Source organism: Arvicanthis niloticus, chromosome 3 (genome assembly GCF_011762505.2).
Source record: "Arvicanthis niloticus isolate mArvNil1 chromosome 3, mArvNil1.pat.X, whole genome shotgun sequence".
Lineage (NCBI taxonomy): Eukaryota > Metazoa > Chordata > Mammalia > Rodentia > Muridae > Arvicanthis > Arvicanthis niloticus.
Genome location: NC_047660.1, coordinates 5,425,048 through 5,451,789, shown reverse-complemented (window position 1 = coordinate 5,451,789; position 26,742 = coordinate 5,425,048). Strand labels below are relative to the sequence as shown.

The 26,742-nt window shown below is 44.6% G+C and overlaps 1 protein-coding gene across 2 annotated transcripts in view; it reads left to right on the top strand.

The window, feature by feature from the left end:
* Positions 1–26,273, top strand: part of Cldn10 (claudin 10) — an 85,681-nt gene extending 59,408 nt beyond the window's left edge. Inside the window, exons 1-5 of one of the 2 annotated variants that reach the window (XM_034498141.2) lie at positions 7,068–7,458; positions 13,803–13,964; positions 14,053–14,134; positions 25,371–25,478; positions 25,942–26,273. In XM_034498141.2, the coding sequence (XP_034354032.1) occupies positions 7,239–7,458; positions 13,803–13,964; positions 14,053–14,134; positions 25,371–25,478; positions 25,942–26,065 (696 nt within the window). In that variant the 5' untranslated portion in view covers positions 7,068–7,238 and the 3' untranslated portion in view covers positions 26,066–26,273. Of the gene's footprint in view, positions 1–7,067; positions 7,459–13,802; positions 13,965–14,052; positions 14,135–25,370; positions 25,479–25,941 lie in introns of those variants that run through there. The other variant, XM_034498142.2, reaches the window with a different exon arrangement.
* The last annotated feature ends 469 nt before the right edge of the window (positions 26,274–26,742 follow it).

The window sequence follows — 26,742 nt, the reverse complement described above, 5'->3', positions numbered from 1 at the left end:
TGACATGGCACGCCTTTAGTCTAAGCACTTGGGAGGCAGAGGCAGCTGGATCTCCAGGTTCTAGGCCTACCTGGTCTACAGAGCAACCAGAGCTACACAGAGAAATCCTGTCTCAAAACCAAACCAAACCAAACCAAACCAAACCAAACCAAACCAAACCAAACCAAACCAAACCAAACCAAACCAAACCAACAATCACCAGAAGGCAATGTAAGGAGGAGAGCTTTTAGCACAGTGAACAAGACCCACTACAAAGTCGTGCCTTCAGGAGAGCAGGGGGAGGTCTCACTGGCTAAGCAAACCTCTTTAGATCTTCAGCTGTGTTAGCTGAGAAGCTGGCCACAACTCAAAGCAGGAAGACATGGGTACCACAGAGTGTGTGTGTGCGTGCATGCGCGTGCAAACGTGCCTGTATACACTCATAAAAATGTCCCTGCTCTGACCTATGACATAGTGAAGAAGTATCACTCACAGTGAAGCACACTAGTGAAATTTCAATTCACCTGTTGCAAAACCAACTCAACTTGCTGAAATTAAGTAAGGACACTGGGCACCTGTTCAAATACTTCTACTTATGATAACAGTTTTCCTGAAAAAAAAAAATTAAGTCGGGTTAACTGGAATTGATTTAAGTCAGGTCTGTGTGTTTGTTCTTACACTTAGTAGGCATAGAATGAGTTATTGCATGAGTTACGGGGAGCTCTCTTGTTTGAGGCAATTTCTCAATAAAGAATGTAGACCGTAGAACAGAGCCGGCAATGTATCCAGCTACTGCTGCCCAGCAGTAGTCTCTGTCTCTCTCAGGGTCTCTGTCTCTGTCTCAGACACACACACACACACACACACACACACACCCTGAAAAGAATTATCTATAATACGGAAAACCCAAGGCTGTGAAGGGGTCTCCCTTCTTCCTATCAATCTCAGTGATCTCATTTGAACTTCGTTTTCCTCCTTGCTTCTCCTAACTTCCTTGGCCCCTCCCTTGGCCCCGCCCATCTACTTCCTGGTCTCGTTCTTCTCTAGCTCTTGGCACCAACATCTTCTTTGTTGGCAGTTCAACATTTTTTTTGCCTTTTCAGCTTAAAAATTTGCAAAATAATTCATCCATATCCACTTACTGCCTGTCTATATCTAATCGATACTATTTTCTTTTTCTATTTTTTTGACACTGGGTCTGGAGGCAGACTTGGCCATCATGCCAGGATTTTTGTGCTGCTGGGGACTGACCACAGGGACTCCTGCATGCTGGGCAAACCCTCTACCCACTGAACTTCATCTCCAGCTCTGAGACACACCATCCTTACAGAAAATGTGATCATGCTCGTTCAGAGAGAAGACCTACGAGCAAACCAAACAGCATCCAGACGAGATCAGGCACATTCAGAGTGGCGCGGCCATAGATATGCATCCATTAATTGTATCTATCACATCTCAGACCTTTGGGTACATTGTGCTTAATCTTCACAAGACCTTGAAGGAAGTCATTTTCATTACCGTCATATAAAGAAGTGATACTGACAAGACACAGCAAGAGGCAGAATTTCCACTTATGTCCGTAGTCTGTCCTCGCTCCACATCACCTACTTTTATAAGTACATCGCACCACCACGTTTTACCATGTTTCTATTAATAAGACAAAAGAACGTAGAACTAGATACATAGGTTTTCTTTTTAAGAGTCTTCCCTATACATTCCGTCTACAACCACAGATTCCTTTAAATATATGGGATGGGGCTAAAGCGTGAGGTGTAACGGTGGGGGTGGGGCTAGAGTGTTGTGAATGGTGGGGGTGGGGCTAAAGAGTGAGGTGTAATGGTGGGGGTGGGGCTAGAGTGTTGTGAGGGGGAGAGTGGAGTATAAAGTGACGTGGTGAGGAGTGGGAGTAGAGAATGACATGTGAGGGTGGGGGTGGGGCTAGAGTGTGACCTGTGAGGGTGCCAATGGAAGCTCCTGGTCCTTTTCATGTTGATGTCATTCATGGATAATTGGGTCAAAACCTGAGAGCCTTTTAGTGTTGGAAGTGGTGGTGGGGTGATCCTAGAGACTCTTTCATTTTACAAATGAAGAAGTTGTAAATCAGAAAAGTGACTTGTTCAGAAAACCAAACACTTATTTGCTGGCCCTACCTGGGTGAGTGAATTGAGTTCGCACATCATATGCTCATTGACCAACAGAAGGAAGTCATCCTGTCCACCTACCTCATCCTGTCCACCTTCCAACTCCGGGGGGTTTCTAGTACCCGAGAGTGAGAGGCTCTCCAAACTGGAAGGGTGTTCAGCTGTGAGCTGCTGAATCCAAATGTTCCCAAGGTGTCTCTTGAATGGGAATGAGTGTTTCAAGCAGATGCCTGAAAAGCAAATCTCAAGATAAAGTCATCAATTGTAGCAGGCCCAGGACGCATTTTCATGAGTCAGTCCAGCCTCTAGAATGAAAAAACAAAACAAAACAAACAAACAAATGAAAAAACAAATTAAGACAAAACTGTTGGTGTGCTTACAACTTGCAACAAAGTAAAAATGAGTGCAGATGTATGTGTATGTCCCTGCATGTGAAGTGATGTACATGTGACTACATATGTTTGTATAGTGGTGCATGGATAAAAGTGTTTATTCTGAGTGCTCTTGTCACTAGTTTTTACATTAAGTAGATTGCAAGCATCACAGAACTTACATAAAACACCAGGAGTGACTAAACTTAGGGAGAAGAACACAGACACACTAATTCAATAATAGTTGTGGCATTAGTGCCTTTGTTAACAGGTCTTTGTAACAATACTTGGTTACTAAATAATTGTTTAGATAACACTTCCACGTAGGGCTTCCATTTCTTCCCAGCTGATTAACAGCATGCTACCTCACTGGAATCTAGGAAGGAGCTAATGTATACTGAAACCAAACTTGATGCTTAGAAAACCCTTGAGCTGTGGTGAAAGTCACACCTGTGTTTTTTGGCAGGTGAACTGAATCTCAAGTAAAGAATTTCAGCAAATCTCCCGTTCAGTTGGCCAAACAGGTTTTCACTCCCATTGAACAACTGGAGTTTGGGGGCGGGGAATCCTCTATTTTTCCTTAATGACCACAATAATACCACACAAATCACTTTTAATGTTAAGGCCTAGGAAGTGGGAAGGATGTTGGGATTCTGGGGATAAAATATCTTCAAACAGAATTTGTAATTTATATATCAATTAGAGCTTCTTGGAGTAGGAAAGGATACTTTGTAATGAGCAAGTTATGATTAAGATGCTACACTGAATTAATTAGAAAAGGCTATTTTCTTGATAAATTCCTTTTTACACTTAATAGTGTGTTGTGAATATTGAAATGAAGGTATCAGAGAGCTGAATCCTAGTGAAAATACAAAGGTTGTTTGGAACTACATAATCTTAAAGCAACACAAGACATTTATTTTTCTTTTTAAATATCCCTTGTGTGGTCCATTTTCATTTCTGCACATTTTTTATGCTAAATTACACAGTTCTCTGTAATACTATCAGCAGCATTTTGACCACATTGTTTTGAAAGTTTAATGTATAAAACATCTAAACTGAAAGCTTGATTCATTACATACTGGTTTTTAGCCATTAAAGAAAGTATTTCTTTTATTCTTGTGGGCTCAAAAAAAAAAAAAAATGAAACTGTTTACAGTACATATGTAACGTAGTCTAGGGAGCTTAACGTTGTCCAATCTCATAGCAAGGGAAAGGAATAAAAGAGAAAAAAAAACATCAGTCAAGTCCACAGGCGTGACGACCCTGGCTCAGGAACTAACAGCACTGCCATCCTGACATAATTTATGGATTGTTTGTGGCACTTCCCACTTGTGTTAAGTTAAAACTATGTCGCAATCTCTACAGTAATAGACTATTTCTATTTTTAAGTTTTCAACAAGGAGATTAATCTTCTTTCTCTCCCTAATACACACCATCTGTTATGTTAAACTGTTTGTACACATATTCAGGAGTCTGCCTCTTGGAGCTGAGGTCTCCAGAGTGGCTTATACTGGGAGCTTGGAGAGTCAGGCTACCCTGGAGGTTTTGGATTCATTCGTGGGTGATGTGGTAAGGCAGGGCCAGGGGTACATGGAGTTCTCCCTTGGAATTCAGAATTTCTTGCTTCTGGAAGCTTTGTTCGCATAGCTTGTGGTTGGTGGGTTGCTTCTCCCAAGTGCAATAGACAGAAGTAAATTACATTTCAAACTTTCAGAGAGAAAACAAGAAACAATTTCCACAGCTATAACTTTAAAAGAAGGATGCCTTTGGAGCCAAAGAGTGGGATTTACAACCAATCACTTGGTAAGTGTGAACCTATGAGAGGTCTACTGACAACTCTAAACGTATTTTTCGTATCAAAATATTTTTGTATTAGTGTTCTGTCAAGTAAAAACAAGACATGGGTCACAAATTATTGAGACAGAGCAAAAAGCCTGTGTTCAAAAACAAAAAAAAATTATTTGGATTGTACTAATTTTAGTCACCTTCACAGAGAATATGCAGGCTAAAATACTAAATTAGATCAGGAATGGGGTTCAGAAAAAAATTTGACATGAGGCTATGACAAAGTACAGGAACCCAGAGATGGGAGTGCTTCGTGGGAGAACAACAAAAAGAACAGAGGACACTTTGCCGTCACTACTCCAGGGGTGCTGGCGTGAGTAGACAGGAGGTGACAGGGAACAGGCTCCCCAAACTTCGCTCTTAAGTCTGACCCACCAGTGAACCCGGAGTAACACACTGGGACAAGTTGAGCTCAAGGCCAGAACAGGAGGTTAACTATGTCTGCCACCCACTGATCAACCCATGCTCATCTTCAGGTTCCTCACCACAGCCATGAGACTGTACATGCAAGCACATCGCCTACCTGAGGCTGCACAGCCAAGACAGCGTCTGATGTTTCCTCAGAACTCACATTGCAGTACTGGGTAGAAATCAGGCAGGGATGGATGTAAGTTCAATATTGAAAGGGTTTTCAAAATGGTAATAGACATCTTGTTAAACCCTGGGCCCTGAAGAGTGGGCCATTTTCTCAATATTATTCTGTGTATAGACTGAGGGGGACGAGTGGAACGTATCTCCTTCCTATGGTCCTTCCCAAACCCACACTTTAGTAGTTCAGAGTCCAACTTTGCATCCACTTTGTGGCCACCCAGTCATTTTGGGTCTCACTGTTTTTCACTTGGTTAAAATAAAGAAAGGGAACCAGCAGTTATGTTCTTCACCACGGGCCACAGGAACTCTGTGTGGAGATTGTGAAGCTGGGCTAGGAACCTGCTTCTCTGTAGCTGACTCATTTATATGATGTAGACCCGTGGTTACTTTTGGCAAGAAGCAGATCCTGAAAGGTCACACCAAGAACTGCAAGAACTTTAAGTGGACAATAATAAGCCCATAATGAAGGCAGTGTCTTTGTTCTCTCATTTATGCCCCGGTTCGTGACCTCTGGAGCTGGAAGGACACCTTGATCTTTGTGTTTATCTTGAGACAACAGAGAAAAAGATGAATGAGTTTATTCTTCAATTAGGCGGGAAAGGTGGAGTGGGTTTTTTTGTTTGTTTGTTTTAAGCTGGTGGGGGTTGAGGAGGGAGTTCAGTCAGAGCAGGAGGACCTGCAGATTCTCAGCATCCCTGGAAAAGCTGAGCATGACGGTGCATCTTAAATCCTAGCACTGAGGGCGGGCGGTAGAGAAAGGTGGCTCACTGGTCAGAGCTCACTGGCCAGCCAGTTTGCCAAAATGGTGAGCTCATAGTTAGGTGATGGGCCTTGTCTCAAAAAACAGGGTAAAGGTTGATATCTAATGTCTACCTCTAATACACACACACACACACACACACACACACATACACTCACACAAACATATATATGCACACACATATTCTCACACACTCATGCATACAAACATGCACACACAGTCGCACATGCATGTGCATACACTCACATACATGCGCACACACTCACATACATACATAGTCATGCACACATACATACTCATGCACACATACATACTCATGCACACATACATACTCATGCACACATACATACTCATGCACACACTCACAATATTCTCACACACACAAGCAAGATTAAAAACAAAAGTCGAGGAGGGCTGGGGAGATAGCACATTCAGTAAATCGACTGCTGTCCAAGCCCGAGGACCCAAGTTCAGATCCCCAATACCTCTGTAAAAGGCCAGATGGTGGTATAGATCTGGGAAGGGAGGCAAAGAAAGGGGATCCCTGGGGCTCACTGGTCAGGGGCCTAGGCCAGTCTGAAAGACATGTCCCAGTGAGAGAGACCCTGTCTCACAAAACAAAGTAGACACCAGGGGTTGCTCTCTGGTCTCCACACTCACAGGTACACACACACACACACACACACACACACACACACACACACGGTTGAGCAAGATTCATAAACATTTATCCCTTGCTTCAGAATCCTCACAGACCAGACTTCCCAAACTGAGAGTGTGTAGCTCTGGGTAAAACGAGTCAAATGATAGCTCTACCTCCAGGGCCTTAGTTAGCAAAGACCCTCACGGGGCTCCCTGGAGCTTGTGCTGGACTCATCTGCTACCTTGGAATTAGGCCCGAGCTACTTGATTACTACTTTCCGCATACCACTAGGCCAAAAAAACCCTGAATTTTAAGGGTAAGGCCAGTTTCAGTCCCAGTACGCCCTTCTTCACTAGCCAAACAGGGTCACTCAAACAAGCGTGGCACACTGGCCTTTTGCGTTCAGCAAAGCGAGGCTGCGTTACCATACCGTTTCTTTTCAGGGCACACCAAAGCTGTTTCTGTTCTGCTTTTGCAAGGCACCCAGTGAGCCAAGCTATTTGCCGCGGGTAGGGCTGGGTCGGGGGGTGGCTCGGTGGGAGGCGCAGCAGGCTGTCCACATCTGGTTGTCCCTGGACAGCACCAATAAAAGAGCCGGGTTTCCGCGGCTTGTCTCTGGGAGATTTGGGAACCTCGGGCCCTGGGAGCGCTGGCCTGAGGGCTTTGCAAGTGCAGACGACAGGCCAGCTGCTGGGGGCTGGGGGACCCAGGAGGTACCCCCAGAGCTCCCCGCGCGCCCTGGGTGCCCTGACCAGCAGTGGTGTGAGTGCGGGTCCGCCAGCACCTTCAAGTGCCCGGTGGGCGGGACGGAGGCGGTGACCGGGGGCGGAGCCTCGGGGCTGGGCGCGCGGGGGTCGCCGCCGCGCGGACTGGGAACCAGCGTGAGCGCCGCGGTAGCCGGCAGCATGGCTAGCACGGCCTTGGAAATCATCGCCTTCGTGGTCTCCATCTCGGGCTGGGTGCTGGTGTCTTCCACACTGCCCACCGACTACTGGAAGGTCTCCACCATCGACGGCACTGTCATCACCACCGCCACTTATTTTGCCAACCTGTGGAAGATGTGCGTTACCGATTCCACCGGTGTCGCCAACTGCAAGGACTTCCCCTCCATGCTGGCGCTGGATGGTCTGCATCCCTTCGGGACCCCATCCCCATCCCTGTCCCTTGCTGGCTTTCCTAGCGGGCGCATCCTCTTATGGACCCACCGTGGGATCCCCCGGGGGTGGGGGGAGGCCGGGCTTTATACTCTGCCCCGAGAGGGTCCGCAATGCCCGCTGTCTGGCTGTCCGGTGGGGCGTCTTCTGAGCCTGAGAACCCCTGGTGGTGAAGCGTAGGATGGATTCAATTCAGATAGTTTTAGAGCACAAGGCTATTCCGCGTCTGTCTGGGACTGTACGGCAGCAGAGGCTGGCCACCCCACGACCAAAATCTGATTCTCATTAAAATGACACCGCTGAGATCCATGAATGCTCGCCCTGAGATCCCTTTAGCCGGTTCATTGAGTCTTTGAAAAGCCAGGCACAGAGGAAAGGGCAAAGAACCATATTGAAGTTTGTTGTTGTTTTCCTTAAAAAAAAAAAAAATCCCTTCTACAAACGTGAGGTCTTGAGCTTAATACTTCTTCTAAGTTTCATGAAAATAAGTAACCCTTGCTCATACGGGGGTGAAGTGGCTCAGAGGGCAGGGAACGTTGGCCAGCATGAATCAACAGAACGGGCAACCGCTCTTCCAGGCTTTGTGCAAGCGTTCTGCGTCTCCCTCACTTGGTTTATTTATATAAAATTTTCGCAGATAGATATTGACATAGAAAACTGGCCGTTTAGCTTCCAGAATCTAGTCGATACAGCACAATGTTCACTCATGTTCTAGGCTCTTCCAGGGTTTTACACGTGACTAAATGGATTCTAGCAGAAGCTTAAGAAGCGCAGCTTGCACTGCTTCTAGATGCGAGGTGTTTTCCTTTTCTTTATTATTCCTCTTGCGATTTTTATTTGCATAGCTGGGTAAATAGAAGACTTGGTTCCCCTAAGACAGTGCTTGCCACAAAGATCAAACTGTTGCTCAACTCAGTGTTCAGTGAAAGCTGGTATTTGGGCATAGGTGCCTGCCTTTCCAAGGGCAGCACCCTGGGCTGGGCCCTGTTGTATAAAGTAAGTAGCTGGAACACTGTTTACTGCGTGCATTGCTGCGGAGTTTCCTGTGCTCAGTGGAGCACACACTCAGGAGACAACAGACAAGCTCTTGTTCTGCGGTTTGTATTCAGGAACACAGGATTCACAATGTGTTCTAGAACTGTTCTGTTTGTAATGCTATGGTAGCCTGAGATAGCCTGCTAGATAAGTCTGCTTCCTTCTTCAGGAGAGTTGGGGAAGGAAGAGGAGAGAAAGAGAAAGAAAGAAACACTCCTTCAAGCTTTGAGTTCAGCACAGTGGGGTTTCCTTTGTGTGTCTGCCGAGAGGGTAGAGGTATTTGTGGTTTGGGCAGGCTGAGTACTGAGGGGGATGTGGGACACAGTCCTCATTATGAAGACCTCGAGTTAGACAGGTATCGAACAGAGTGAATTATGCCACTCACATGTGCATATATGTAGAATGGGCATGCTCACGTGACTAGAAAACATGTTTTAAAAACCAGAAATGATATATTCCACATTGTTTTTAAATTAATAACATCTTTGTAGTTGGCGCAGATAGAAAAACTTCTCTCTGCTGTACAGCTCTCAGTAATCTGGATAGAATGATCCACTCAAGTGTTTCACCCCTGATGGGCACTGGAACACTTTGCAACTATGCCCAGCTATTACTGCCTTGCCAAAATTCTTTATATGTACCTCTACATGCACATGTATGTTTCTGTGCACTGTTCTACCACCAGGCCAGAAGAGCATGCATTTTAATACCCAGTTCACACTGACAAATTGCATTCTACCAAGAGTGCAGGGACAGCCGCCTTGCTGGTTTCTCTTTGCCATCGCCATTCATAATTGCACGTGATAGCTGTGGGGTTACTGTTATTTTTGGTCTGCGTTCCCCTTACTCCCTGTGAGTCTAGACGGTTAGACTTCTTTGTTGACCGTTTCTCCTTTTTCCTATTTATATCTTACAACAATACTTGTGTTGTTTCTTGGTGCAATCCGAACCCACTGCATGTCTATGTGATGTAATTTTTCCATACCAAACTTTGGAAAAGGCGATGTGATTGCAACTACCAGTCTTTCCCTTGTTGACCTCACCCTGTGTAGTGCACTGGTACATTTTCACCTACAAAAGACAAGGATTCAGCCACAGCTACTTTTTCTGCATAAAAGGGAGTTAATTCCCCCTCCCCACTACAAGTGGAACTTTCCAGGGCAGCACCTCCCCAACTGAACCCCAACTCTGCCTCCTCTCTACCTTGGATTTCCAGGGCAGGTATGTTAGGATCTGGGCTTGATATTTGAAGTGGAAGAAGAAAGCCACCTCTCTTTGGTCTCTAATGGCTACAGACTAGAACAATCCTTTGTCTCCCCAGCTTAAATCAGGAATAGGCTCCAAATTAGAAATGACAAGAGAAAAGGCTGGTGAGTTTTGCTATCCGGTGTTGTGGGAAATAGAATGTTCTATTTGCAATATGATTTCTCATCCTCTGGAAGAGTCACTGTTGTCCCCGATTGATTTCCCTTTGAGAAAGACAAGGTGTGGCAAAGCTAACATCTCGACTGAGGGCTATGTCATGTTAACAGGCACTCACATCTGCATAGAATTCGATCTCAGTGTTGTAGAAGGGGTCCCTTGGCAGCTTCTCACCCCATGCCATTCACCCTGTGGCTATCCCTGTCTTCCAGATGAGAAGCAGAGATGCAGAGAGATCGGTAGGTAATCAAGGGCACAGTGTCTACAGATGGGAGTGTGAGAGCTGACAGTGTCCTGCCTTCCCAATCCACTATAACAAAAGCTTGTATTCTTCCCATTTAAGCATAGCATCTCACTATGCAGCTGACTTGCAAGTGAAAGTAAAGGACACGCCACTAAGAAGACATTTAACTTTCAAGGGTTACCTTGAAGGCTTCTGAAACAGAGTACATTTAGTCCAAGTTACTGTTTGAAAATTTCACAGTTGAAGGAACTGGTGGTTTCTGTTTACTGCTAGCCCATATTCCTTTCAAAGCACACTTGAACTTCTTTTCTGCCTGGTTGTTTTTACCATGCGCCATCCATTTTCACTAATGGGGGTGTTTGCCATTTCTTGCAGGAGAACTAACGATAAATTATACCTTGAGAACTTCTAAGTAAATACGTTCATGCCTCAGCACTTTAATGTGTTAATTAGCTATTAACGGTGTTAGTAAATTAGACCTGTCAGAAATAATGGCCTCCTTGACTAGGCTTTTGCTCACACTTCTCTTGATGGTGTAACTTCTAAGTTTGCCCTCCGGACCTGTTAAAAAGCTAGGGTAGGTAGAGGCCTGCCTTGCAAAAGATAAACTGAAAGTCTGCTGGAACTCACAAAAGGCCTGAGATTCTGTATGCTGTAAGGACCAGAAGGCCTGAGTCTACAAACCTCAGGCTAATTAACCATGCCATTTCTCTCAAGGCTGGCCGGGTAGTTTATCCCTGGTCTTGGTTCCTCATTACAGAAAAATCAGGCCAACTATTGTCCTCAGTGCGTGCAGAAGTTAGCAAATTATCCTTAGTGTTCTGGAGCCAGAGTGGAGTGTGCTGTCCTGTACACTCATTTCTGGGTAGCACTGAAGAAGCAGCAGAGCTAGACAGATTGAGAGTCAGCCTGGTCCCCCTTCCCTATTGGGTCTGTGCCTAGAGACCAGGGAAGGTCAGAGAGAGGAGACTTTAGGATGAGATTCAGGAAAACTTTTTTTCCCCTGAAGTGTAAATACTACTGTGTTTTTCCTTGCCTTGCAGGCTGACTGGCTTGGACAGCATTTTAACCAGTGTTCACCGCGTAGGGAGACTCATTCCCTTTTCTAAATGACCAGACTGTAGAATGTAGCCCTTGGTAAATTCCAGACCATCATCTGCCTGTGATAAAGTCTGTCAGGCAGCTGATGGAACTGCAGATTAGGGTGTATAACCAAGGAATGTGTGCTTCTGTCTTTTTCTAAATATATATTACACACAGAAGTCTCCCTTTTTCCCATGGTTTTCCTTTCCTGTGGTCAACTAAAGGCCAAAATAATAGTAAATGAAAAATTACAAAATTAAATAATCTATATGTTTTGAATACATTGTATTCAAATGACTATTAATTACTCCATTTTACTTAATTATTACATTGTTTTTGAAACAGTGTCTCATTATGGAGCCCAAGCTAGCCTTGAATGCATCTCCCTTCTACATTGTTGTCAGATTCTGGGATTGCAGGCCTGTGTTTCCCAGACTCAGCCTTATAGTTGCTATTTATTCTTTCTGTACTTGATCTGTAATTTTTATCATGCATTTATAGCAAAAATTGTGTATACATAAAATTCAGTATTATTTGTGGTTTCATGGGAGTTTTGAAACAAAACATATCCCAGGCCTGTCAAGGGTACTACTGCATTTGTGTATTTGCTCACACACATGTGTCTATATATGTGTTATGTGGGTATATATCTGTGTGTCAGAGTATGTCTGTGTGTGTGCATGTGCCTCTTTGTGTCTGTATGTCTGTGTATGTTCGTATGTGAATGTCTGTGTGCATGTGTCTCTCTGTGTGAATACACATTTCTCTGTGTGTGTATGTCAGTGTATGTATATATATATGTCTGTGTGTCTGTTTCTCTGTGTGTATGTCTGTGTATGTATATGTCGTCGTGTGTGTGTTTCTCTGGGTATGCATGTATCTCTGTGTGTGTCTGTGTGTCTCTGTCTATGCATGTGTGTATGTGTGTGTTTGTGTCTGTGTGAGTCTGTGTGTGAGTGTGTGAATGTCATCACATATGTGCATCTTTGTGTAGGTTCTCCTACATGTGTGTCTGTCATTCTACCTTTACTGTTTAATGTTTGCATTCAGAGCAATTGCCACCTGTTTGCTGCCTGTGCTTTCGTGGTGAGCAGGGAGCCCCTTGTGATCCCCCTTGCAGACCCTTGGACTGTGTAAGGTGGTGAGAGACCTTCTCCTGGTGTAGCTTCTGCTTCTGTGCTGTGGGCTAAGGTTTGAAATAGTGTTGGTTCAGTATTTAGTAGCAGAGACCCATCCAGCTTTGCAGCGCCATGATTGTTAACAGAAAGAGCCTCCACTGTCCCAGATCACCAAAAACAAGTTTCTTTTGCTGTTTTTGATGGCCCCCTCATCAATGAAATGAATTCCCCGCTGCATTGCACAGCACTCTGTTTACGGGGGCCCAGGGCATATGACATTGAGTAGAAAGAACTGCTCCCTAGAAACCGGATTCAACCTTTAATTTCCATCCTTTCCCAGAGAGGCCTGGACAGGAGACCACCAACATTTATTAGCTTACCGGTGTTCGCTATCATTGGCTCTGCTTGCACACTAAATAATTACAGGGGGCACGTAAGAGGGTTGTGTTCTTTTGTTTTTATTAGAAGGCCTAATTCCCAAAGTAAGTCTGCCGTGCATTTATTTACTGACTGCATTTGCCCACACCTGGTATATTCCCGTCTCTCTGCATCACTCTGAAACACAGTGTTGTTTCCTGCTGAAATTAAGTGGTTTGTGTGGGACTGGTGTATCATTTTGGATTTTATTAATTTTGAATGAACCAGTGCCTGGCCGAACACTCTGCTAAAGTTTGTCATCACCGCAGCTATGTAAATAAAATACGTGACTGAGAACATAACTGGTTCAGTAGGAACGGGCAAACAAGCTAACAGAAGGCACTCATTTACATCCAAACACTTGATGTAATTATAAGTTTCTCTTCCATGAGGCAATATTTTCTAAAGCCCAACTTTATTACATGCACTCTAGCTAACAGTAGCACAGTGTCTCTAAAATAACTCAGCATGGGCCACTAACGGGTGCTCGCTAGTCTCACTTACAAACTTCCGTTGATATCCGGAGATTTTTACCCTTTGGGAGATCTTGCTGCCCAGTTGTAAACTTTCTAATTTTGCAGTGCCAGACTCAATATGGTACCTATTGAGAAGGTTGATACACTGAGGAGTTAGGATGAGAGGCGATGAGGCATGAGTCTTTTCCAGGGTGGGGTCCCTTCCACCGTGTACGAGCTCATCCGTGGCAAATCACAGAACCTTTGCGTACCTTAGTAAATATAGGAATAACATAAAGATCTAGCCAGAGGCTATGCATAAGGTGGACCTTCAAGAGTGTGGCTCAGAGTGGGCTTTTCAGGTAGATTTGCTTGCTTTCCTTTCTAGAACGCCTCACTGCGTGTGTGTTGACCGTCATGTTGCTGGTTCTCCACCAAGGCAGTCTAACAGCCATACCAAGTGACAGAGCAAGCGAGGCTTTCTTTCTGGAGAGCTGTGCATTCGTTCTGTGTTAACATGAACAACCTGCTCTAATTACAGGTTACATCCAGGCATGTAGAGGACTAATGATCGCTGCCGTCAGCCTGGGCTTTTTCGGTTCCATTTTTGCACTCTTTGGAATGAAGTGTACCAAAGTTGGAGGCTCAGACAAAGCCAAAGCCAAAATTGCTTGCTTGGCTGGGATTGTATTCATATTGTCAGGTAAATAGTAACTTTCTACCAAACAAGGTACTCCAGGGTGTAAATGACGAAACGCTGACTGGTGTGCTTGCCCTCTGGTATTTTGCAGGTCTGTGTTCCATGACAGGCTGTTCCCTGTATGCAAACAAAATCACAACAGAATTCTTTGATCCTCTCTTTATGGAGCAAAAGTAAGTGTTGTCTTCAGTCGGTTTGTTTCTAGCCCATAGAGAAATGGTAGAGATGAATTCACGGATTTCCTACATAGCTTTCAAAAATGAAGTTTGTTGGCAAATCTGACATCAAAGTTATGAGTCATCCTGATGAAAGATGCCTTTGGTGACGTCGTTGACATTATACGTCATCTTTGAATAGCCCAAAGCAGAGGATGTAGAGAAGTGAATTTCTCCATTTTATATCACAAATGTAAGAAAAAGGGAATTCAAGAAAACTTGGCAAGAAGTAAGGTGGGAGGAAAGAGTGCCAAGTTATGAAGATGAAACTTGCCTTGATAACTTCATTCAGAACAATATTTGCAAAATGCTAGTCTCTCCACCTTCTCGGCCTTTATAAAGAAACTACACACAATGAGGTGTCTAACCACACTGTGGGAGCATGATATCCAGCCCTGGGGCGGTTGCTAGTATCTGAAGCTGGGTGCCTTAGGACTGATGTATCAGCTTGTTGGTGGGCTGTTGTTTCTGAGAGTAGGGCTCCTGCTTTTTCTTGGGTCCCCAGGATTGCATCTTTGGATTGTGAAAATCCCAGGGACACCATGTGAGAAATAGCCAACCATATATCAAATCTATTGTCTTCATGAAACTCACATGAAGCTCACATACGTCTATAGGAAGTTGTTTGTGCACATTTGTGGGGTGGCATGGATGGGGTGGGGTGGGTTGGCTATCAATCAGATCAATCAGGCTGGAAATTGTATTTCAGACTTGAGATAAGTATTGTAAACATTTTTAAAGGTCAAGTATAGAAATAATTGATCCAATGTTTTCCTAGTGCGTTTAGAAGTCTTCACGGCATTGCTTATCCAGTTCTGTCTTCTGTAAGCCAGAGTAGTATCATTGTGGTAGGTAACGGGGTAACGGGGATTATATTATATTAACACATATGGGTCCCTTCACACACCAGGCACAGCATTGCTCGAGTCTATCAAATTACTTCACTTTTGTAATACCCTCACGAAGTGGGACTCTCTCCTGAGAGTCTCTTGGACTAAACTAATCCACGTCTCAAACCAGGAGGTGGAGTAATGTAGAGCACATGGTCTAAACTGTGCAACTTATAACGCTAATTTCATAATTTTTGAAACTAGATGCTACTTTTTATTCTAGAGTTTCTGTCATACATTTATTTTAAAATAGTGTCCATTCAGAAATTCTTTAAATTAAGAAATATGCAAACAAACAAACAAACATTGTCCTTGGACCCAATATAATTTTTACTCTTTACCCATGTTAGAAAAATATATCCTAATTTGTAAATATTCTCCTTACTTCTTTCTATTCTGTTGTGTCTCGTGGTTTTGAGGTACAGTCTTGCTAGGTAGCCCAGGCTAGACACGGACTATTATCCTTCTGCCTCAGCATCCCTTATGTTAGGATGATAGGCTCAGCTTCTTGTTTATTTTTGAAAATTAGATTTGTACAGATGTACAGGAAACCAAACACAGAGGCAAAGATTGAGACTTCACAATCTCAATAAACTCTAGTTAGATCAAGGAGTGATTAGACGCAGGAGTGGTAAAGGTCCCATTGCATTCTAGTTAGAGAGGCAAGGTAAACCGAGTGTGCCTTCGACGGCCAATCAACAGATGGCTGTGACTTCATCTGATGTTTTACTTTTCAATCAACACCTTCTTGGAGAGGATGGGCGATAGAAATTAGAAAACCAGAAGCCACATACGCACTTGCTGCCAGCACAGAGTTAGCCTGACTCCACAGGTCTTGAAAAGTCATCGTCAAAGCAAGTCTTTGACTAGGTTTATAATGGAGGAACGTGTTCTCAGCTGGCTTCACTAGAATTTAATAATTGCTGTCTGATTTCAAACTCAAGTGCTTGAACATGCGTGGGACTCATAGTTCATGACTCTGCCAACCCAGGTGAGCGGAGGTTTGGAGAAGGCACTGTAAGAAGGTTCTAGATGTTTCTCTGATGTCTTGCTAGACCGTTATGGGGACTCTGTAGCTTTCTTGAGGTCAGAAAGCATCTTCTTCAGCTCTATTACCTACCAGAGTTCCTCCAAGTGACACTGTCACTGTAGAGAATGTGGTCCTTTCAGACAGCAAAGCTTCTTACTGTGTTGACAGTCTGAGGCGGCAAGACTTTGCAGAGAGAACTGGGAGGCACAGCCATGTTCCTTTTCCCACAAATGACACACATTAGGCTATACCAAGTTACCACTGTCTTCTCCCTGGTGATGGTCCCAGAAGGTGTGACTGTCAGTAGGCAGGAGCCCACGGGCAAAGCATTGGAAGACTGCCGTTTGTCACAGGTTTGTCACAGGCTCTGGTTCGTCTTGCACTCTTGTGCTTGAATCGTAAAATGTGCTGGAAGACAGTTCAGGCCTTAAAGCATGCTTTCCTCTTGTTGGTTTGTTGATGCTGTTGAATTTTACAACGCATCCCTCCAGCATCAGACCTTTGCAGAGCTCCACCCCATCTCTCTAACACACACACCTTAGGCTGTCTAAGTTTGGAAAACACAACTAAACTTATCAGTAAACTCCTGCTGTGTGCAAGGAACCCAGTGGTAGCTTTATTCATGAGTAAAACATGGGTGGCATTGAGGGTAGAGCTGCGGTCAAGAATCTAGGAGTCACGGTGCTGTGTGTGATACATTCAGTGGTTTTTTTATTCTAAAGTGCTTTGTACCCCTAACATATATGGGAAGAATTTTTTTCCAACTTACATCTGGCAGAATCACAGAGCCCAGACAGCACCCTAAGTCTGTGTTTTTGCTGTCTTCCCTCTTTGTGACTTTTCATTCATGTGCGGATTCTGCTTGAACAAATCCAACACAGGCATTTACAGAGACTTGAAAACAACCCCTTCTCTCTGCTTTAGGCTATTTCAAACCAACTTCCTCCTTTTTATTAAAACAGAACCCAACAAACCCACAAGAAAAAAGAAAGAAATCTACCCTCCTACAAGCTCATGCTAATAGGTACCCCAAAGCAAGATTCACAACCCACATGATAACATTATTCTTACCCTTGCTTTGTTGCCCAGACCACTAACTTCCTGAATGTCTTGTTTTGCTTTTTAAAACTGTTCCAAGTTACAATTGATCAGCAGAAAGAAACTGCTTTTCAAATCAAGCAAAGTAGAAGCCTGCCACCATGACCCATTTAAAGAAACAGAAGGGTGTTGTCTGAGACTCTACTATGTACCAGGGCTGGGCTCTGGAGTCTCACGCTTGGGTCTTAGCCTCGAGGCTTTTCCGTTTTCAGTTTTACTGTGGAATACTCTTCATTCCTGGCATACTTGATTCGATACTTTAGGATTTAGCCTATATTTAGGTAAAATCTTTTCACTATTGTAGGTTTTAGGAGTTATTAATGTTTGCCAGACTGGGGATGTGGCCCAGTGTAGATCCTGTGCTCAATACAAGGGAGGCCCAGGTTCAGTCCTCAGCATAGAAGGAAAAGGCATACGTGGGGTGGAAGGCAGGAAGAGAGAAGAGAGGGAGAGGCAGGGGTGATGTAGGGGAGGGCAGAGTACCTTTGAAAGATAGAAAACCTTCAGATAAATTCTCTCATTCTGGATTCTGGTTGAGATCCGACCTTACGGGTGCACAAGTGACCTAGCTAGGCTATTTAACTTTTTCCTTCCACCTTCGTCATCAAATGCTGCGATATGGATGCATGTTTAAAATTACTCTGCTCATGGGGTTATTTGGAAAGTGAACTGAGGTTGTTGAAGAGGCCATAGAGCTTTGGGCAGGAGATCGATCACACGGAAGTCTTAAAAACACTGAGAATAAACCAAAGTCAACAGTGAGAAGGCTCACGAGTCGCACAGGTCACCTCTGCTTACAGGAATTCCCCAGATGCTTCTGTTGGGCTAGCAAGTCTTTTAAAAAAAATCAACCGGGGTAACAAATGTTTGCCACCTCCATTTCATTTTTACTGATTAGCCTGTGGCGAAATTATTCCTGTCAGTTTACTTGGGCTCTGGAGACTTAGCTACTTTCCCTTTGCACTCTGGTCATACCCCTGATCAGCCTTCCCCACTTGCCTCCTGGGAGATGTAGCTTCTGCGGGACTTCCTTTTGCTTTGTGCCCACACTACTGGTAGTTCACATTTGTTGGCTTATTAGTCTCCCAGGCCAGACAGAGCATCATGAAACAGAGGGAGTGCATATTAATTTGTCGGACTTCTTGGAGCCCTGTAGCTAGTCCATGCTTCAGAATACATCAGGGGTGATATCAGTAGGGACTGGTCTGTGTCTCTCCGTAAATGGAAGACATTTGCTCATGAGATACGGGTAAGCAATTGAGAGGATCCTGAGCCTGGAGAGATGGCTCAGCCTTCAAAGGCTAAGCAGGCTCACAACCCAAACGCCAGGAAGGATCCTGGGTCCAAGCTGCTTGGAGTAAATTCAGTCCTGCTGCTTCTGAGTTTCACATCACTCCTATGCTTTGTGACCTGAGTCTACAGGATGAGGATAAGTGTAACCACTTGGTTGGGAGGATGGCATAGCTCAGTTTAAAGTCATATCCCATAGTGCATGCTAAATACTATGAGAAATGTTAGCTCTTATTTTGAAAGATCCTTACACACAGATTCACACAACACACACTCACCTTGTATGGTATTTTGAGATTAGAGAAATGTTAGAGACCCAACAGAAGGAATAATTGTTTTGTGACACCTGGCTATCAAGTGAAAGGAAGGCTCAAAGGGGAGTCTAGTGTGCAGCCATTAGGAAAACCCGCGCAAGCAAGGCAGAGTTTGTCTGTTAATTTCTGGTCAACCCGTCCCTGTACTAAGTTATAAGTAAGCCATAGTAGTATCTGTCAAGTGTTCAGACACTGGGGGAACTCTTCATATCAGAACGTATCCCACAGGGCCTCCTGCTTTGGCCCTCAATTGGTTTCCAGCGGCTGGCAAGGATTCTGAATGAATGTTGAAAACATTTTAATTGTTCAGGATTTTTTGAGGGGGGTGCCTGGGCCCATCTGTACATATATACCTCAGTATGAAGGAATTCACTTACCCACCCCAACAGAGACTTCACAGGCTTAGCCATACAGAGTCCCCTGAAAGGTCTCAGGACAGTATTTGCTGTTAGGAACTTCCTATCTTAAAGGACAGCCCTGTCAGCAGTCGGTTTATTCAGACTTCAGAATCGCCTGTAAACACATTGTTGAACTCTCTGTGAGCACTGTGACTCAGCGCACCATTCCTGCTTCAGATCAAGACCAGGTAAACCCTCCAATTATCCACCCTGCTGGACAAGATCAATGGCACCAATGTTGCTAAGTAATGGATTTATTTTTGCAACAAACGGAGTTACTTGGGACACAAGATATTTCTACTAAATTTTAATTTACCTTGGCTAATGTGGCATTTAGTTTCACTGTGAATGGCTTCTAAGTTTCCAGTAACTGGTAAGGTTACTCCTTGGATAGACCTCACCGATCACCTGGTGCACTGGGAGCCGGGAAGGCACTGGAGACAGGTCAGTCGTGAGAGGCGAATCTGGGCCCTGACCTCTTAGTCACTCAGTTTCTTCATCGCAGTAACACAGATGGGCAGTGTTATGAAGATTAAAGAAAATAGCATACCAGGAACATATTGGTCAAAGGCTACCAAGTAAAAACAGTAGAAAGATCAGTTTTACATCGGTTTGTGAGCTCAGCCATCTTGGTTGCTTGTTTTGTTGTTGTTTTGGTTTGTTTTTTTTGTTTTGTTTTTTTTTTAATGTACCTTGGAATTATTTCTGACACCTGCCTGCTTTTTAAATTCTTCAATGAGTTAAATAAAATATTCGTGACATGTTTATTTTAACATTAAAAAATGTGAGAGCAGCCCCTTCAGTAGCATACAGGGAGAAATCCGAACAGGCTCCTGCCATTGACACATTGCTTCTCGATTTCTGAGCCAGCTAGTAGCAAGTCACACACATGCTGCAAGACAACACACGCATGCTTGTTGTGAGCCAAAACAGAACTGGCACCAAAGCAGGAAATAAAAAAGTGCATTTTTGTTTTCGCTTCTCAAATTTGAGAATTCCCTGTAAAGATCCCACAACATGGGATTTAGATTTTGTCCTACTTTTGCTGCTGGTTGGGAGCCCCCGGGCACTGTTTGTAGCTGTTGTGAAAAACCAGACTGTGGGAGGGACTGTTCGCAGAGGATATTGGCAGTGGGCATCTTACAGAAGGCAGGAGGACTATGGCAAACACAGGGTGAGCAGGCTCGAGACGGCTCACTCTGTCAGCAATTCAGAATGTGCAGTGTTAGGAACAGACGTGTTTACCCATAGTCCTTATAGAGTACCCATTTGTATAGACTCATCCTCAAAGTTATGTGGCCTTAGATTAAAGGGCAGTATCTACATCAGACAGCTATGATGTCTAAAAGGCAAGCTTACCAATGGAACTGTGGAATTCAGTTTTGAAATATCCATGTGGATAACATAGAAACATACTTTCTAAATTTTGTTTTACATTTTCCCCCAAACATATTGTTTTGCATTAAGATAACTGACATATATCTGTGTGTATACTAGTTATTACCATTTTTAATTAAAGCAAGGACATTGTACTTGAAAAAGACCTGTGACCTTCACTAAGGTCCTTCAGTATTCTTTGGATCCCAAAAGGATGAGGTCTCTTCATTTGCTATGGCCTCTCATGTTTGCAGGGGCTGCTCAGCTTGCCCTGGCTTTAGTGGCTTCTCTTGTGGTGTTGGGTGAAAGATCAGCCCCAGGGCATTTGGAAAAAATTCCACACCCTGTGGTTCTGGAGCCACTGAGAACTCAATGAGCCAAGGAGGGAGAAAAACCTTTCTGAAATGGGAACTCAGAGGAGATTTAGTGGCATTTAAAAGTATTCATGAACTCACTTACTGGGAGAACAACGGTTAAGAGCCCAGGTTTGGGCTCACAGTTAAAGGCTTTAAATCTCGGTTCTACCCTTTACGTGGCTGAAATGTGAGACAAGTAATTCAACCTCCCTGAGCCTCCATTTCCTCTTCTTCAAAATGAGGATACGGATACCCATGTCTCGGAATTGTAATGAGGGTTGAATGTCCACGTGTGTTCAGATGCACAGCACAGACTAAGAGCCGGGGTTTGCCGTTCCCGAGTCTTTCCTCAGACCACGTTTGTATGTATGTGGGAGACCCGAGGCCAGTCATGTCTGTTTACACAGACATGCTCTTTGAGTCCTATTGTTAGGCTTTGCCACACCGCACTGTAACTATTTGCTTAATGTCTGACTAGTCTCAGCAGACTATAGGGTCTGTGGGAGGAGTTGTCAGGGTCACACCTCTTGTCCATCCAGGACATGACGAGTGGCATGGCCCTGGGTTTGGCATGTCTTTGGTGACAAAATGAAGCCAAGGAGATTCCCCAAGAACCACAAATCAAGTCAGAAATGGAGATGTGGGTGCAAGATCAGGGTGTGAAGTAAGTTGTCTCCCGCTCCTTGGGCTAGGGCTGACTTAGGAGAGGGCATGTGCGTTGTGCTGAGTCAGCACCACCATGCCACTCTTGCCCTCTCCAGGAATGAAGGGGTATGAACCTTATCTAGCTCTAGATCCAGCAAGGAGAGGAGTGTGACTAACCCATACTGGAAAGCATGTTTTAAATGCTTCAGATCTTTCTGGTTTATTTGGGAGGACACTTTAGAGCGGTTGATGCATGTTTTAATTTTTCTGATAAGAAGTAAGTTCATCCCCCAGTCTTGGTGTGCTAAAGTCAAGTTCTCTGATACGAATGTGTCAAAGCTACAGGGGGGCGACACTCTGACCAGTGTTGTGAGGAGTGTCTCCCTCCTCACAGGATAGGGAAGAACCTGAGGTAATGGGACAATAGAGACCACAATGGGAAAGAGAAGCTGGCGTAGGGACAAGAGGATATTGCTCATAAAAAAATAAAATAAAAACACTCAGCAGATAATTTGAGTTTGGATAATCTTCCTGAACTGTTGAAATCAGTTTCTTAGCAATACCAGGAGTTCCAGGCAGAGGAGAGGGAGACGGGCCTTGGAAACCGATTGCAGTGGAAGTTTTATTGCCCTTTCTCTCAAGGCCCTTTCTCTCTCACTGTTTGCCACTTGACATGCAGGGGTAACTGTGGACTGAAGCCACCCTGATGAGGGAGACTTTGGCATGTGTCTCTCAGCAGAATAAAGAAAAAGTCTGAGAGAGGAAGAACCAATCACAAAAGCCATCACATCAGAGTTAAAAATAAAGAGGGGATGACATAGGGTCTCTAGATTCAACTCTAAATAAATACTACTTCGAAGTATTTGGCAAGACTTAAAATGGTAATTAAACAGAAATAATTCTCTCGAAAGTGATCCCACTTATGTAAAAAGTAACATATATTTAAAAAGTGGAATGAGGGTCTGGGCGTGGGGCTCAGTGTATAGAGTACTGGTGTAGCATGCATGAGGCCCTGGTTCTATCCACACAATCCAAGGGGGCCTGCCTAGAATCCAGGCACTCCAGAGGCACAGGCTGAAGATCAGAAGTTCAAGGTCACCCTCTGCTACACAGCAATCTAAAGTTCTCCTGAGATCTATAAGCAATCCCTGTCATCCCCAATTTGTAATTTAAAAACTGGAATAAAAAAAGTCAGTTATTATTATGAACTAAGATCGTCAATCCTAAGTCCCTTCAGTAAGTTTCAAGATTAATGAATGACATGGGCAGGCCACTTGCAATGTCCCCTTCAGGAAGATCTTGGTGCTGAGCCATGTAGTTCCTGACTTCTTTCATGTTTGTTCCTCACTGACCATTCCTAAAAAGTGGAGACCCTCTTAGCAGTGGCGGCACACGCCTGTAATCCCAGCAGAGGCAGGCAGATCCCTGTGATTTGAGACCAGCCTATGATGAGGACTCTTCTTTGTACTGTATGAATGCTTCATCTGTCAATTAAAACACCTATGTCCTATGGCTTAGGAAGGAATTAGAGGTGGATCATGGGGAGGAGAAAGAATTCTGGGAAAGGAGGAGGCATGGGGGGGGGGGGAGCCCAGAAAAAGTTAAGTAGACAGACTCATAGACGCATGGCCACATGGTCCCTGAGCTCAGGTTAACCAGCCACGTGGCAAAATGTAGAATAAAATAAATGGGTATCTTTAGTTATGATCTAGCCAAAGTAGAGTCTAGCTATGTGGCCAAGTTATTTATCAATATAATATGAGTCTGGGTCTTATTTGTGGGAGCATGGGGCTGGGAGACAGAACCAGGACTTCACTACAACACTGAACACTGAAATGAGTCACTGTGGCACCTACAACTGGGACCCTCCTCCAGGAAAGCTCATAAATGAAAGAAAACCTGAGACTTTTTGAAGGCGCATATCCATGGCGGCATAGCTGGAGGAGAGATGACCTCCGGGGCAAGTAGAAAAAGATGAGGTTTTAGTTCCTACGGGAATGGGCTCCACAATGCTGGCTCGGGATGAGTCTGGAAGGATCTGAAGCCAGGCCATTTTAGGACTTTCCGGGTTTAAAGGAGTCAAGTGCTATGCTCTGTGCCGTAGGGCTGCATCTTTATGTGTACAATCTCATTAAAACGACATAAACAAGGGGCCTGGCATTAGAAATCTGGGCCATGCAAATTTTATATGTATAGCATGATGTTCGACAGTTTCTTTTCTCAGACATTTCCCTGTTGACAACTGTGATCTGGGCAACTGCCTTTTCCCAGGTATAGTCTTGGTGCGCATGTGCAGTCAGAAGGTGCTTTTTCTCCCTTTATATCAACTTTCTGTTTCTGTCATTGCCACATGGGGACCCTTGAAAAAGTCTGTGGGCTTCCAGAAGCAGACGCAGTGCTAATGCCTACCTGCTCTGTCACGGCTGTTCCTTGCCCCCAGTTGTCACCTGGTTTCCCAAGGAACTAAGTACAAGAGAGGATCACAGGGCAGAGCATGCTCAACTCCATCCCAGATGGTGCAGGAGTCACTGAACCTGTGCAAGCACCACTGCCTGCCTGCTAGCAGCCCTGGGCTACAGGAATCCCTACTGCTGCACAGACAGCTACAGAAAGCCCATGCTGGGCACAAGGGTGCAGAGATCCCTCCTACACAGCCGAGTGGGGAGGATCAATGAGCCAAGAACCCTGGAGAGCTCCTGCCAGTGGCTCTCTGCAGCTGTGTGGCCCCCACACCCAAGCCAGAGCCAAGTTCTCAGCACACGCCTGGTCCATGTCGGGAGTAATGGAGAGGGTGTCAGGCTGGAGCCCTGTCTTCTCCTTACCTTGAACTCTCCAAAGGTTATTTCTGCATGGATCTGTGTGACCAATACACACTCTGGGCTCATTTTATACTGAAACACACCAGTTTCCCCCCAGTTTTGTGTTCTCTCTCTCTCTCTCTCTCTCTCTCTCTCTCTCTCTCTCTCTCTCTCTCTCTCTGTGTGTGTGTGTGTGTGTACGTGTGTGTGCATGCACGTGTGCATGTGTCTATGCCACAAAAGTGAGATGCCTTTTCATTAAAAAAAATTCCAACTCCACAGAGAGTATGCCCTAGGGTCTTACTCTTCTCTATTCGTATTCCTTGTTTGTTATGTGGGGTGTGTGTGTGTGTGTGTGTGTGTGTGTGTGTGTTCCTTACCTGAAAGGATTTCTTCCAGCTGTCTAACAAGGGACTTCATCTTTGAAGGTCCCAACTTTAGATGCTGGCTTTCTTACCTGGAAAAGGGCTGTCTCGGTCATGTCTACATTCACTTAGTAACCTGCCACCTAGAAGCTTGGTCACCGGTTACTTCTCGATGAACATTCCCACTAGACTATAGAGATGATACTCTGGTCTGCCCCTAAGCCTTTTTGCACAGACACCCTGCACCTTCACATACTCACACTCAGCAAGCACCTGACATGGACTGAACTGGAACAAACATGGAGGCAGACTCCCTTCTCCTTATTACAGTATATCTAAATAAGTTGGCCCGTGGAACAAAAGGAAGGAATGGAGGGTTTGGGAAAGTGAAGGCAGAGAGTAGAAGATTTGGGCTGATGAGTCAGGTGGCCCAGGCTTCCACCTGACCTGGCCTTGTCGCCCTGGCTTCCGGTCAGGAAGTTGGAGAGGCTAAAACATTTCCAGAAGAGTGGGAAGCATCCTAGTGCCGTGAACATGTTACTGCTTCCTTTGTAACTTCAGAGCAGGAAAGCGTGGGTGTAAACCTTAGCTAGCAGGTGGGCTGGCTGTAACGCTCTTGTCATTCTCTCACAGGTATGAATTAGGGGCTGCTCTCTTCATCGGATGGGCAGGAGCTTCTCTCTGCATCATTGGGGGCGTCATATTTTGCTTTTCAATATCCGACAACAACAAAACACCCAGGTAGGAAAGAGAATCAAAACCGCCCAGTTAAAAACCACACCATTCTCAACAGTTACACATAGAACAAGTTACCTACAATTCCTGGGACTCTTGGAATTAAAAGTAACAATTGAAGGCCAGGGATACAGTTACTATTTTTTAAAGACCCCATGGCTGTGTTCTAAAGCTGGTTCTATGACTGGGAGTTCTTCCAAGTTGACCTCACTGTAATTTCACAAAGGCAGGAATCATTGAAGCCTCTTCAAAGCCTTCTGAGTGCTGGGAAAATGAGCTTTAAAAAATTACTCTGAGAAGGACAATTAGAACAAGTGAGAACATCCTGCATCCCTTCATCAGGCAGGCAGAAGAGGGAGGAGAGCTAACTCGAGGAAGAGTTAACTCTTGGCTACTGTCAGACATGGGTCCATTTCTCATTTACTCTGCATGTAGAACAGAGTCGACCCCAGTGTGTTTTACCTTTCAGAATGGGCTACACATACAACGGACCCACGTCGGTCATGTCTTCTCGGACCAAGTATCAAGGCGGAGAAGGAGACTTTAAAACCACGGGCCCGTCAAAACAGTTTGATAAAAATGCCTATGTCTAAAGACATGGCAAGCTGCGTCTCGAGTTCGTTGTGAAAGAGAACTGTTCTCACAAGGGTCCTTCCAAGGCTCTCCTGTAATTACTGCTTGAGCTGTTTTTTAAAATATAAATTTGAAGACTGTTGATTGGATGTAAATGTTCTTATAGTATACACTAATCATTCTCTGTTGTGCCTTTCTATAAGGGAAATAAACAGGTTATTTACAGGATTTGTATATTTTATATGCATAGAAGACATAGATACCCTTGGTTCATAAGGCTCAGGAAATGATTGCCACTTTGATCCTTAGTGCACTGAGAACTTCCCTCATTCCATCTGTATATTAAACAGAAGTGTTTGGACAACGGTGTCCTGTGAACGGGACAAGGGATGGTCTGAGACTATTCTTCATCCAGAATCCAAGTCAAACAGTTGCAGAATTATCTGCCATGTAGTTGACTTCCAGTTTCTTAGTTCTGACTGTCAGGACTGTCATTCATCAAAGGGCTAGTGAGGCCAAGGTGCCTTTGCCCTGTATGTGGCCCATAAACCACACAGGCTTGTCTGACTGAGAGCACATTACCACTGGCTGAGCGGGGTACTGGCGCGGCTGAATCCAAAGCCAGCTAAGGAAGCTCTGGGGCCTGTGTGGGCCTGCCTCTCTCATTTCCTGTGTCCCACGGGTCTGTACCCAGCAA